This window comes from Bidens hawaiensis, unplaced genomic scaffold (genome assembly GCF_021521415.1).
Source record: "Bidens hawaiensis isolate Kalapana, Puna unplaced genomic scaffold, B.hawaiensis_p1.1 tig00033894_1, whole genome shotgun sequence".
Taxonomy (NCBI): Eukaryota; Viridiplantae; Streptophyta; class Magnoliopsida; order Asterales; family Asteraceae; genus Bidens; species Bidens hawaiensis.
The window spans coordinates 13,830-24,986 of NW_027505300.1; the positions used below are offsets into that span (position 1 = coordinate 13,830).

At 34.9% G+C, this 11,157-nt stretch overlaps 2 protein-coding genes across 2 annotated transcripts; one reads left to right on the forward strand and one right to left on the reverse strand.

Annotated features, from left to right (window-relative positions):
• The first annotated feature begins 2,461 nt into the window (after positions 1 to 2,461).
• LOC143612208 (uncharacterized) lies at positions 2,462 to 6,158 on the forward strand. The gene is made up of 13 exons (XM_077086246.1): positions 2,462 to 2,760; positions 2,914 to 3,277; positions 3,492 to 3,858; positions 3,931 to 3,977; positions 4,092 to 4,160; positions 4,262 to 4,362; positions 4,479 to 4,557; positions 4,893 to 4,991; positions 5,081 to 5,149; positions 5,241 to 5,290; positions 5,384 to 5,465; positions 5,602 to 5,696; positions 5,953 to 6,158. Exons 1-13 carry the CDS (start codon positions 2,462 to 2,464, stop codon positions 6,053 to 6,055), a joined length of 1,824 nt encoding a protein of 607 aa, XP_076942361.1. The 3' UTR covers positions 6,056 to 6,158.
• Positions 6,159 to 7,286: 1,128 nt separating this feature from the next.
• On the reverse strand, positions 7,287 to 8,903 carry LOC143612204 (putative pectinesterase 67). Its single transcript, XM_077086244.1, has 5 exons — positions 8,459 to 8,903; positions 8,152 to 8,314; positions 7,870 to 8,076; positions 7,539 to 7,786; positions 7,287 to 7,440 (listed from the first exon to the last, which is right to left on the reverse strand). The coding sequence occupies exons 1-5, from the start codon at positions 8,713 to 8,715 to the stop codon at positions 7,287 to 7,289; spliced, it is 1,029 nt and encodes a 342-aa protein (XP_076942359.1). The 5' UTR covers positions 8,716 to 8,903.
• Between the last annotated feature and the right edge of the window lie 2,254 nt (positions 8,904 to 11,157).

Below are 11,157 nucleotides of genomic sequence, written 5' to 3' on the forward strand. Positions count from 1 at the left end.
AGACCTAAGGCCCATTCTCAGTTAACCCATCTTATTAATCTAAGTCCATGATCCGTTCTTTACTCGATATTAATTAATTAATAACGCAAAATCACTAAACGTAACTTTCTTTATTTAACATTATAATATTTAGGATGTTACACTTTTTTTATTTATCATTGTATTTTTTGTATGTTTTCGCCACAAGGTTTTTTTCTCGACGTTGTGTCTTTTTGGGTTTTTCAACTAAAAAGATGTGGAAAACACAGTGGCGGATCCAGAAAATTTATTCACAGGGGTCGGAAATTTGTTTCAGTTATATATAAATAAAAATCGGGTCGGGTCAAATCGGGTTATGAATTATAACTTTCCTTGTCCAGTTCGATCGTTCTAATCAGTTCATATAATGTATTAGTTTACATGTGTGCAACTGCCTTTACAATAGTGTTTGCAAGCGGTTTAATCAATAAGAATGGACTTCGAAAGCAACCAACAACTGGCTGGGTTAGTTGAAGTAATCAAGCTTACCAAATCGGTCGGTTTTAATAATGTTTTCAAGCAAATCGTAGTGTATTGCTATAATGCTATATAATATATACTTTTTGATTTTGAGTCGGGTTAAATCGAGTCATATAATAAAAGAATAACATTAATAAACTTATATATGACAAAAATATTTTCTATATATAAAAAGTATACATTTATATATTGATAAAGTGTTTATAATAATAGTTAAAATGAAATAAAAGAACTTATAACCTATTCTATTGAAAGTAAAATTCAAACATATTCTTAATTAAACAAACTAGTAAAAAAATATCAACATGATAGATTATAGGTTATTTAAGTTAATTCATTTTTATAAAACCTAATACCTAATGTACTTTTTAATATTTTATAGCATCATTTATTAAAGTGGTAAAGGCTATGTGTAGGCTTGCACTCTAATATTTAATAAAAAATCAATAGTGGAGAAATAAATACAAGTTATCATCTTCCTTTTACATATGCAAAGAACGGTCTGTAACTTCATACTCCTCTGATGGCTTTTGTCGGAGTTTTTTTATGATAATATTTCTTCACTCTCCTTTTTTCATTATCTTACAGGGTTCGGTGTTAAAATTTTACAGGGGTCGATCGAGATTTTATCTTATATTTAACACTAATTATGTTTTCACAGGGGACGACCGACCCCCGACGGTAAAGCATAGGTCCGCTCCTGCGTTTATCTCCTTTCAAATTATCGATGTATGTCGCGAGTTCAACCGGGAGTCTTCTTTTATCACTTTCATCAAAATCATATGGGTACAACTCGACTAATCGTAATATTTTTGGAATAGAAAATGCCCGAAAATTATCACAATGAGTCAAACAACTCAACGAAACAAGTAAGTCGGATGTTACCTCGTTAAAACGGTCCCCAAACTCTTGGATTTGCAAATCTAGAACCGCATTGAAGCAATCATACTCATAATAGTGGCGATTTTTCATGTTTGTTTTTTTTCTTGGCGTCAGTATGTTAATGTAGTCATCATCGATCGAAAGGACGAAATGAGGCAGCAGAGGCGGTCAAAAAAATAAATTTTAGAAGTTAGAATGGGATTTTGAGTTTTAGGCTTAAAAATTGGATTAAATATTAGACTAATGGACTTGTTAATATTAAAGTCAAACTTAATAGGAAAAATTATTTATATAACGTTTATATAATTATATTTATAAAATTGTCATTGTATTTTTTGTTAGGGTTAGTCTCAAAATCTCATGGGGGTCGTCTCGAAATTATACAGGGTACGGCTTCAGTGTTTCACAGGGGTCGATGCCAAAATTTTACAGGGGTCGGTCGGGAATTTTTCGGTATATTAACACTAAAAAAAATTTCACAGTGGACGGGGGACACCCCTCACTTGTTAGTGGCTACGCGCCCCTAGGAAAACACTTTAGTTTTTTTTCTTTTACTTTTTTTATTTATATCTTGTGTTATAACCTTTTTTGTATATATAACTTTTTAACTTTTTATAGTTTTTACCTTAACACAAATTCTTCTTATACTTTTTATGGTTGTTCATATACCATGATATGTTTCTTACACTTTTCATTGTTGTTCATATACCATGATATGTATTCTTTCATTAAATAATATAATATGTACCATGGTTGTAAGTAAAAAGTGCATATTATACGTCCTTTGTGGTAGAGAGCGCGTACACATCCATTTTATGGTTTATTTAAAAAATAAATAAATTAAGGAGGAGGCAAAAGTGAAACGTAGAGGAGGAGGAAGCTTCAACTGTTTGCTTTGATTAATTTCTGCGGTTGAAGCCACGTGTGACAACAGGGATCCATTATTATTAATTATATATGCAACAACAACTTCGTTTTTTTTCTTTCTAAAAGAAAGAAAAAACAAGGCAAGGCTTGCATCAAATTAATAATCCTGTTACATGTAATTAGTTAACGAAAGGATAAGAAGAAGAAGAAGAAGATGACAAAGATAGAAACAGTGGAAGAGCTGTTAATTAAGATCCAGAAGCTGGAACAAGACCATCACCACCTTAAAGACAAGATATTAAACCTCCTCATGCTCATGGACGACAATAATAATTCTGATGCCTTTGAAAACGAAGCCTTGAGAGAAAGCAATAATAATAATAATAATAATATCATCCAGCAGCTTATTACAGTAAATCATAATCATCTGATGGAAGAAGAATATGAGAATATACTCCAGTCAATGGCTCGCTCGGTTTATATGTTTGATGTCAACAATCGCATAGTCTACTGGTATGTCATCGTTTATGGCGGTTTCGCTTCATTCTACCTTACCTCAGAACAATATATGTATATAACTATACACTAGTTCCACACTCACTACATGTTATCATTGTTGCCCATATAACATGTGAAGCTCAAAGACACCTAATTTTTATCATGCAGGAACCAAATGTCACAAAATCTGTATGGTTATACAGTTGAAGAAGCGTTAGGGAAAACCGCTCCTGAAATTATTATAGAACCTAGGCATTCAGGATTAGCTACTCTTATTATACAACGCGCTGTCAACGGAGAGATTTGGTCAGGCCAGTTTCCTGTTAGGACAAAGTATGGGGAAAGGTTTCCTGTTATTACCACTTTTGCACCGTGTCGCGATGACAATGGAACAACTTTTGGAGTTACATGTGTATGTGCCGATACTCGCCAGTTTCGAAAATCAAGGCTGCAATCACGTGTTGCTGCACCTCACAGGATTGACTCTCATCAACCGCTACAGTCTGCAATCGTCTCGAAGATATCGAATTTGGTTAGTTGTATAAGTAATATTCATATCCTGGATATTAGTTTTTTAGTCAAATGTTTCATTTAGGTACTGGTGTCTGAGATTGCATATTAAAACAACTTATTATGCTTTTGCCTATTGTAATATTTGGCTTGTAAATGTGAAATAAGCAGTCTCAAATACCCTTTTATCTTTAGACAAATGGTTTATTGATTATTGAAAACACGAAATTAACCAGGCTTCCGAGGTTAAAATGAAAATGAAGACAACCAACACGGATCATGATGTTTATGAGGGGAAAGAAAACAAGCCCGGGCTTCATAAAGTTTTATCTCTAAAAGCGGAGGCTGAGACATGGATGGGTAAAAAGGGAATTTCTTGGCCATGGAAAGGAAACCATAATATAGACACTTCTAATTCTGGTATAAATAATAATAATGACCAAAAACCCGAGCTGGTTCCACAAACCAGTTGTTGTGAAATTACAGAAGCTCCAGGGTCATCATGGTCATATTCAAGTAGTGATTCGATAGACCTTCACATTGAGAACCTGGATGTTGAGATCTCATGGGACGACTTGATAATCCGGGAAAAAATTGGCCAAGGTATAAAAAAGCTTTCATAGTTTTGTGGCGTTTCAATGTTTGATATTATACTTGTAACGATGATTGTGGCAGGTTCACATGGGAGCGGGACAGTATATCGTGCTCTGTTGCATGGATCGGTATGCTTTCTATCTTCCCACTTACTGGTTATTTTGGACAAGGTGTCATGTGTATATATGGCTTTCAAAATGCTCACTGTATTAAAACAATTGATGTATCTTTATGTTATGTAGGATGTTGCGGTTAAGATATTTACCAAGGAAGACTACCCTAATGATGCCATACTATCATTTAGAAAAGAGGTTATTTTTCTTGGTTTTTTTTCTTCACTTTGGTCTTTATACTGAATTTGAAAAGTCAAAGGTTTGACGTTATTTGTTTCTTTGAATGTTATGAATTGAAGGTATGTCTGATGAAACGGCTTAGGCATCCAAATATATTGCTCTTCATGGGGGCTGTAATTTCACCTCAGTGTCTATGCATCGTCACCGAGTTTCTTCCCCGGTGGGTTGACTAGCCGCTATATATTTGACCATTACCAAGTGTCTTGAATACCCTTAAATAGTAATATTTGTGGTCAAAATCGATATCTTTAATTATTTATTTTTTTCATTTTATAGTGGAAGTTTGTTCAAGTTACTTCAGCGCAAAACGACAAAATTAGATTGGAGACGTCGTGTTCTTATGGCTATGGATATCGTGAGTATCATGCTAATCATGCATTTTTTAATGGTCTCTTGTTCCTAGTACTAGTAGTGAAGAACAAAATTTCACTAACTAATAACCAAGTTTCATAATTGTTTGGTTTCAACTTTAAAAAAGTATAACCACTAAATAGTAACCAAGTATATATTCTGTTTAAGTCACTTAATTTTTTAAAAATTGAATATTTATAAAAACATTTAACAACATGAAAATCTGAGTGGCTTTAATAGTTAGGAAAGCAATATATTGAAACTTGGTTATAATTATCCTTTTATTAGTTATTGTTTCGTAAAATCAGTTTGTAAGTAAATTCTTGTATGTTTGTATAGGCACGGGGCATGAATTATCTTCATAATTGCCAACCGCCTATCGTTCACCGTAATCTCAAGTCTTCAAATCTTCTTGCTGACAAGAATTGGGCACTGAAGGTGTGTTGTTTTGATTGATTTTATTTATTTATGTGTTTTCTTTCGTATGGCCATATGAGTAAAAACGATTATTTGTTTGCATATGATAGGTTGGCGACTTTGGTCTCTCCCGGATCAAACATGAAACCTACTTGGCAACAAATACCGGGAGAGGAACGGTACTAGAGTTTTCCATAAATAAGCATCATTAAAAAGCGTTTCCGTTCGTTATATAACCTTTATGTTTTTTTTGACTTCTTGTTGTGTTAGCCTCATTGGATGGCACCCGAAATTCTTCGTGATGAGCACGTGGATGAAAAGTAAGGCTGTGTCTTGTTTTTTAATATTTGGACAACTACCATAATTCATGTAAAATAGTAATAGATAGTTAAAGTGAACTTGTTGATGTGTAGGTCTGATGTATACAGTTATGGTGTGGTGTTGTGGGAAATTGCCACTGAAAAGATCCCCTGGGAAAATCTCAACATGATGCAGGTCTGATACAATGTTAAAACTTTGGCTTTGTGTAATGCTATTTGTTAAACATGTAGTTGAAAATAAAAACTGGAATTTTATTTGTTTGAATCACAAGTCAGTGAATGATATTTGTACGGTAATGTAACCCTTACAGGTTGTTCGAGCTGTAGGATTCGAGAATGAGCGGTTAGAGATTCCAAGTGATGCTGATCCACAATGGGCTTCTCTTATCCAAAGTTGTTGGTCAAGGTTGGTTAATCTTCGTAACTTTCTGCTGTTTAGTAAGGTCACAAGTAACCAAATACGATTACATGAAACAAGTAAAGTAATATTTCCAAAATGACTTAAACCGAGTTTTGACAAATTGAAGTCTTGTTGAGTTTATTTACTTGCACGGTCAGTACATGCGTTTTTAGCCGACAGCTTTGTTAACAATTTAATATGTCAGGATCTGTTTTTTGGGCTTTTTTTTGGGCAAAGTATGACTGTTTTTTTTCTTGTTCAGCGAACCACGATCCCGTCCAACCTTTCAAGAAATACTAGTCAAGTTGAAAGATTTGCAGAAGAAGTTTAGTAGGGCCTCTGTAGCTGCAAAAAAGGCTTCTTGATCTTGAAAATAAATAAAATGTTATTAGGAAGGACTGACAAAATGAAGATAACAGAACAGAAGAGAAGAGAGTAGGGTATGGAGGGGCTGGATATATTATATAATATCAACCAAGTGATAGTTATAATTATGAATATTACATGTAAATTGCAAAGCCCTGCTTGCGGTGCGCGCATATAATGTATATATGTGTGAACCCTCGGGTGGGCAAAAGTGAAATTGCACTAATTTTGACGTTATTTTACTAAACTCGTGAAAATTACGTTAAAAATAGCGGAAGGTTAATCAGGCATCATGTGGTGGCGTTGATAGCCAAAAGACAAGAGTACATGCACCGATCAGCCGATGATTGAGTTCTATGTGCCTTATGTCCAAGGCTTGATGCAAAACTACTATCGAGCCGGGGGTCTCACCGGAAGCAGCCTCTCTATCCCTATGGGGTAGAGGTAAGGCTGTCTACATCTTACCCTCCTCAGACCCTACCATAGCTTTGCTATTGGTGGGATATACTGAGTACGATGATGATGATGATGATGACATGTAAATTGCAGCGAGCCTCCGCTAAGCAGACTATATATGTTCGCTCACATGAGAAATTAGAAACTAAAGGCGATGCAGTTAGGCATTTGCATCATGTTTCATTTCCTGGATTCAGATTTTCTTATTAGTTATATTCAATCAACTGTGTAACATGCATGCAGCTTAATCTCCTATGGTGATGTTCCCGTCGGCACCACTTATTCATACTTCCCGCCTCGCTTCCTCCCATGCCTACTCTTCGACCAACTTCATTGGACATCTAATGATAATTCTGGATATAATGAAATCGGTTGAGATTGAACTGGCCAGGCAAACCATCAAGAAAATGGTGAGGTTCGGCTAGTTTATTAGTTAAAACTTTTAGTTTGATCTCTTTTAGTTAGATTAATCTTGTCTCATACATATGGTTTTTGGAGTTGGTTCGGCTAGTTCATTCTATCAAGTATATTAATCTTTTGTTGTGATTGTTCGTTCGTTTTCTACACTTCTAACGTTTCTCCAAGTACCGCCTCATGTTGTGATTGTTTCATGCCCGGTGGCAAAGGCGATTTTTGAGCAAGCTACAGTTTGATTCTACATGTAGTGTTTGATTTTAATCATTGAATATATATGAGCAACTGAATTGGAAGTATTAGTTAATAAGTATACACAACAATAAGCTGTGGTTTACAAAAGTTTATAGATGACATATATCATGTCCCTGCTACCAACCATTGTTTGCCATCTATGAAATCTGTAGACAGGAAAGGCGCAGCTTGTTCGCCGTTAAGTTTCTTCACCCATGGAGCCCGCGCGTGTGTACTTGACCCCGGCCCATGGCAGTTGTATTCGGCATGGTATACATTCCTACATATAAATAAAATCAGTCGATCAATCATTAGAAATTAAACAAACTGCCTAATTATGTGTATGCATATAAACTAAGTTGAAAGTTGGACGCTTACTCTAGACTGCCATGATGGTTCCAGTCGCTCCATCCTTCGGGCCTCACCGTCTTAGACATATAAGTGTTTGCAAAAACTACTCGAGAATGGTCGCCTTTAGGTCGACCTAAGAAAGCATGTCCCACTCCATAAACTCGTCCTTTTAGGAAAACAAAGCCCGTGTTTTCATTTTTAATTGTTCGGGTATGGGCTGTAACCGATCCTTGAATCTCTGTTCTTTTATCCGCAATCACAAAAATCTCACATTCCTAAATAGTTAATGCATAAAAAATATGTTGATCAAAGTTATATCATATGTTTGTGATATAGTATATTAGCAAGTGGTACTTACATGAAAGAGGGATCGCGCACGGCCGAAAATGACATCAACGGCACCTTGAATGTAACATCGATCATAGTAATGTCTACCTTTGTTGACAAGAAGAGTGTTATGCGCGCTATAAAATCCGCAACTATAAAATGCAACTTTGTCAGCGCCAACATATGCCGCTACCGACTGGTTATGTGAGGTGTTAGCAATGCCTACAGGTGCATCATTCTGTCGAAAACATGAACATGCATTATATTATATTATGTTAATGTTAGTTTGTGTTATGCATAAAGGAAATTGTACCTTGAAGGTTATACCAAAGGCAATGAAATGAGGAGCTTCAACTTTGAAGGTGGAAGATTCATAGTTGTTTTGTGAACTATGTGACCAAACAATTGTTGTTTTAGTCCTTCCACTTCCTCTTAATAAAATATGAGGTTTTTCTCTTGGAATTGTCACCTTTTCCCTACATTAATTACAATTAAATAACTTAACTATTGTTATGATTGATAATTTTTTTATCTTATAAATTTATATTTACCATTCAAACAATTACAATAAAATGGCAGGTAAAATGATCAAACATTGATAATTAAATTAGTATTATTACCTGTAGGTTCCTTTCTTGATACGAATGACTACCCAGTCTTGATTCCCATCAGGAACCGAATCAATAGCATCTTGTATTGACCCATTAGTATCAACCGTAATTGTTTTTCCATTTCTGATTTTTGAAGTTAGATCATCCACGGCGGATGGGCGGAAACCTCTAGCATTGACACCATCAAAGAAAAGTGTAGATGTGATAAACGTGAATGTGTATAGAACGTTTAACATCTTAAAGAGGCTTATTTGTAAACGAAACATAGCAAAACATGTGTTTTTTTAGACAATGTGGGATGAAAGTACATGAATTGAAGTTTGTTTTTATGGTTTAAAGGTCATGTTTTTGTAAGGTGTTAATAACACCTTTTTCCTCCTCCAACAATGCTTGTGTGGTTAATAGTTGATATCACTTTTTACTTTCCATTTTGAAGTCATTTGTGTTCCATCCAAGAGATGATTTGTGTATAATGATAATAAATTTTATAAATCCAATCAAATAATAAATGTATATTAGTAAATAGTCAAATAGTTAAAAAGATAATGTATTTATGGTTTCTCTTATTGATAATAAAGTTAGTAGGATTTTTTTTATGGTTAAAACATGCGAATGTGTCTTTTAATAATTAAAAAAATGTTGAATTATGCGTCTTAAAGTTTATGGAATTTCGTGATACCTATTTTTTATGGCCGTTTAACAAAAGTAGTAAAATACTAAAATCATTATCATTTGACTAATGATTGGGTACTTTTTTTTTTTTTTGAATGTTAAAGCTTTTCCTCCTACTATTTATATTAAACCGCCATTGCCAGGGATCGAACCCTGGACCTCTCACCCAAAGGCCAAAGCCTTTACCATCCCACCAAAGTGGAGATGGCTTGGGTACTTGTGAGAGTTTAGTCAAACAATCTAGGACTAAACTATTTATTTCGTTCTAATGATTTGTTTAAATTTCTTATATTAATCCAATAATTTAAAATCCGTCTTTTCAATCCCCAATGTTTCACTCATGTGGTAATTAAAATGTTAGTTGGTGTAACAAATCAATTGAAAATTTTAACTTTATGTAAACACTAGAAAAAACATATTTTAACATTATTCGACAATTTAAAGACGCTTCTATTGTTGTAAGTATATGGGCGGGACACATACCAACATACGACATCACGTATGAGTCCAATCATGTTTTTCTCGCTACATTTCTAATCGGAACAAAGAAAAAAAACAAAACAAAACATTGTTGAAGATTTGGGAGCTACACATATACATAATAAACGTGATGGTGTGTGGTGTTTGACCCTACTTGTACAAAGAATCAGAAGCCAAAATGAACAAGAAGGTCCATTTTTTATGGAAAGAGTCTCCAACATATAACTGTTTTTGGGTCCAATTATTTGTGGAATCTTTCCATTAATCATGCGTGCTCTTTGCATTTTCATTTATATTTCCCTTTAAATACATTGTCTTATATGTTTCAATTAGTTAAAATTTCTATTTGAATGTAAAGGTGGCCCGTTTAAGTTTTCGTCAAATTTTATTAGGCATTGTGTTGTGGAGATGTCATTCACGTCACATAGGCATGATGGCATCTTGAACGTCATGTTGCCTCAAACCATGCGCTATGAGCATAACGACGTGATCTACAAATTATAAGTAGGTCCACCCCACTAACAACCATCACGATTACTATTATTATTATTATTTTGTTTTTGTTTTTCTTTTATTTTAATATATAATTAAACTTATTTAACCCACAACGTTTTAAATCTCAAATTAACGGGTGGCTAGTATCCTATGTGGCATTAATGTGACACAATAACTAGCTCTTACTAGTTATCCCATAACACACAACCTTAGTATGTACAATGCATACTGATTAGTGAAACGAAAATAAACAAACATAAATATTCTTGAGGAAAATGTGAAAAATCACTTATGGTCATTTGTCCATGACTCGACTTGTCTTTATCTTTTTGCTCATACTTATGGATCCCATAACCCTAAGGGTACGTTTGGTTGGAAGTAATGGAATAAAAAGGGAATGAAATGAGAGAAGGAATGGAATGAACAAGGAAATGAAATGGATCATTACCATTCCTTTGTATTGTTTGGTTAACCTATGGGAATGAAATTAATAACTACTTTACGTTGTTTGGTATAAAAAAAATTGTATGAATGAAATAGAAATATAAAAATATTCCTATCCCAAAATATAATTTTTTTGCCAAAAAAAGAAAAAAGAAAAACTGAAATGGCGATAGTGGTGGTGGTAGCTCCGGCGACGAAAATGGTGGTGGTGGCGGTTAGGCGGGGGTGGTTGTGGTGGTGGCGGTAGTAGCATTGGTAGTGATGGTGATGGTAGGGTGGCGGCGACGGTGGTGGTGGTCAAGCAGCAACAGTGGTGGTGGCAGTTATGATCAAGTGTCGGTGGTAGCGGTGGTGGTGGTGGTGGGGGAGGTGGTGGCGACGGTGATGGTCAGGTGGTGGTGGTGGTGGCGATAGTAGTGGTAGTGGTTGTTAGGTGATGGTGGTGGTGTTGAGAAAGTAGGGTGAGGGATGAATGAAATGAAAAAAAAGAAGGGGAGTGAGAAGGAATGGTTTTGATGGAATGAGATTCCATGTGTAATGGATTATTCCATTCCATTGAGTAACCAAACATCACTTTCTTCATTCCCACGTAATGAATCATTCCATACCCCCTGTCA

Bases quoted from the DNA above. Each gene is read 5' to 3' on its own strand.
- LOC143612208 (XM_077086246.1), top strand. From the start codon at position 2,462: ATGACAAAGATAGAAACAGTGGAAGAGCTGTTAATTAAGATCCAGAAG. The intron at 5,150-5,240 runs GTACTAGAGTTT...TTGTTGTGTTAG, and splicing joins CAAATACCGGGAGAGGAACG to CCTCATTGGATGGCACCCGA. The intron at 5,697-5,952 runs GTTGGTTAATCT...TTTCTTGTTCAG, and splicing joins ATCCAAAGTTGTTGGTCAAG to CGAACCACGATCCCGTCCAA.
- LOC143612204 (XM_077086244.1), bottom strand. From the start codon at position 8,715: ATGTTTCGTTTACAAATAAGCCTCTTTAAGATGTTAAACGTTCTATAC. The intron at 8,315-8,458 runs GTAATAATACTA...TAATTAATGTAG, and splicing joins ATCAAGAAAGGAACCTACAG to GGAAAAGGTGACAATTCCAA. The intron at 7,787-7,869 runs GTAAGTACCACT...TTAACTATTTAG, and splicing joins GTGCGCGATCCCTCTTTCAT to GAATGTGAGATTTTTGTGAT.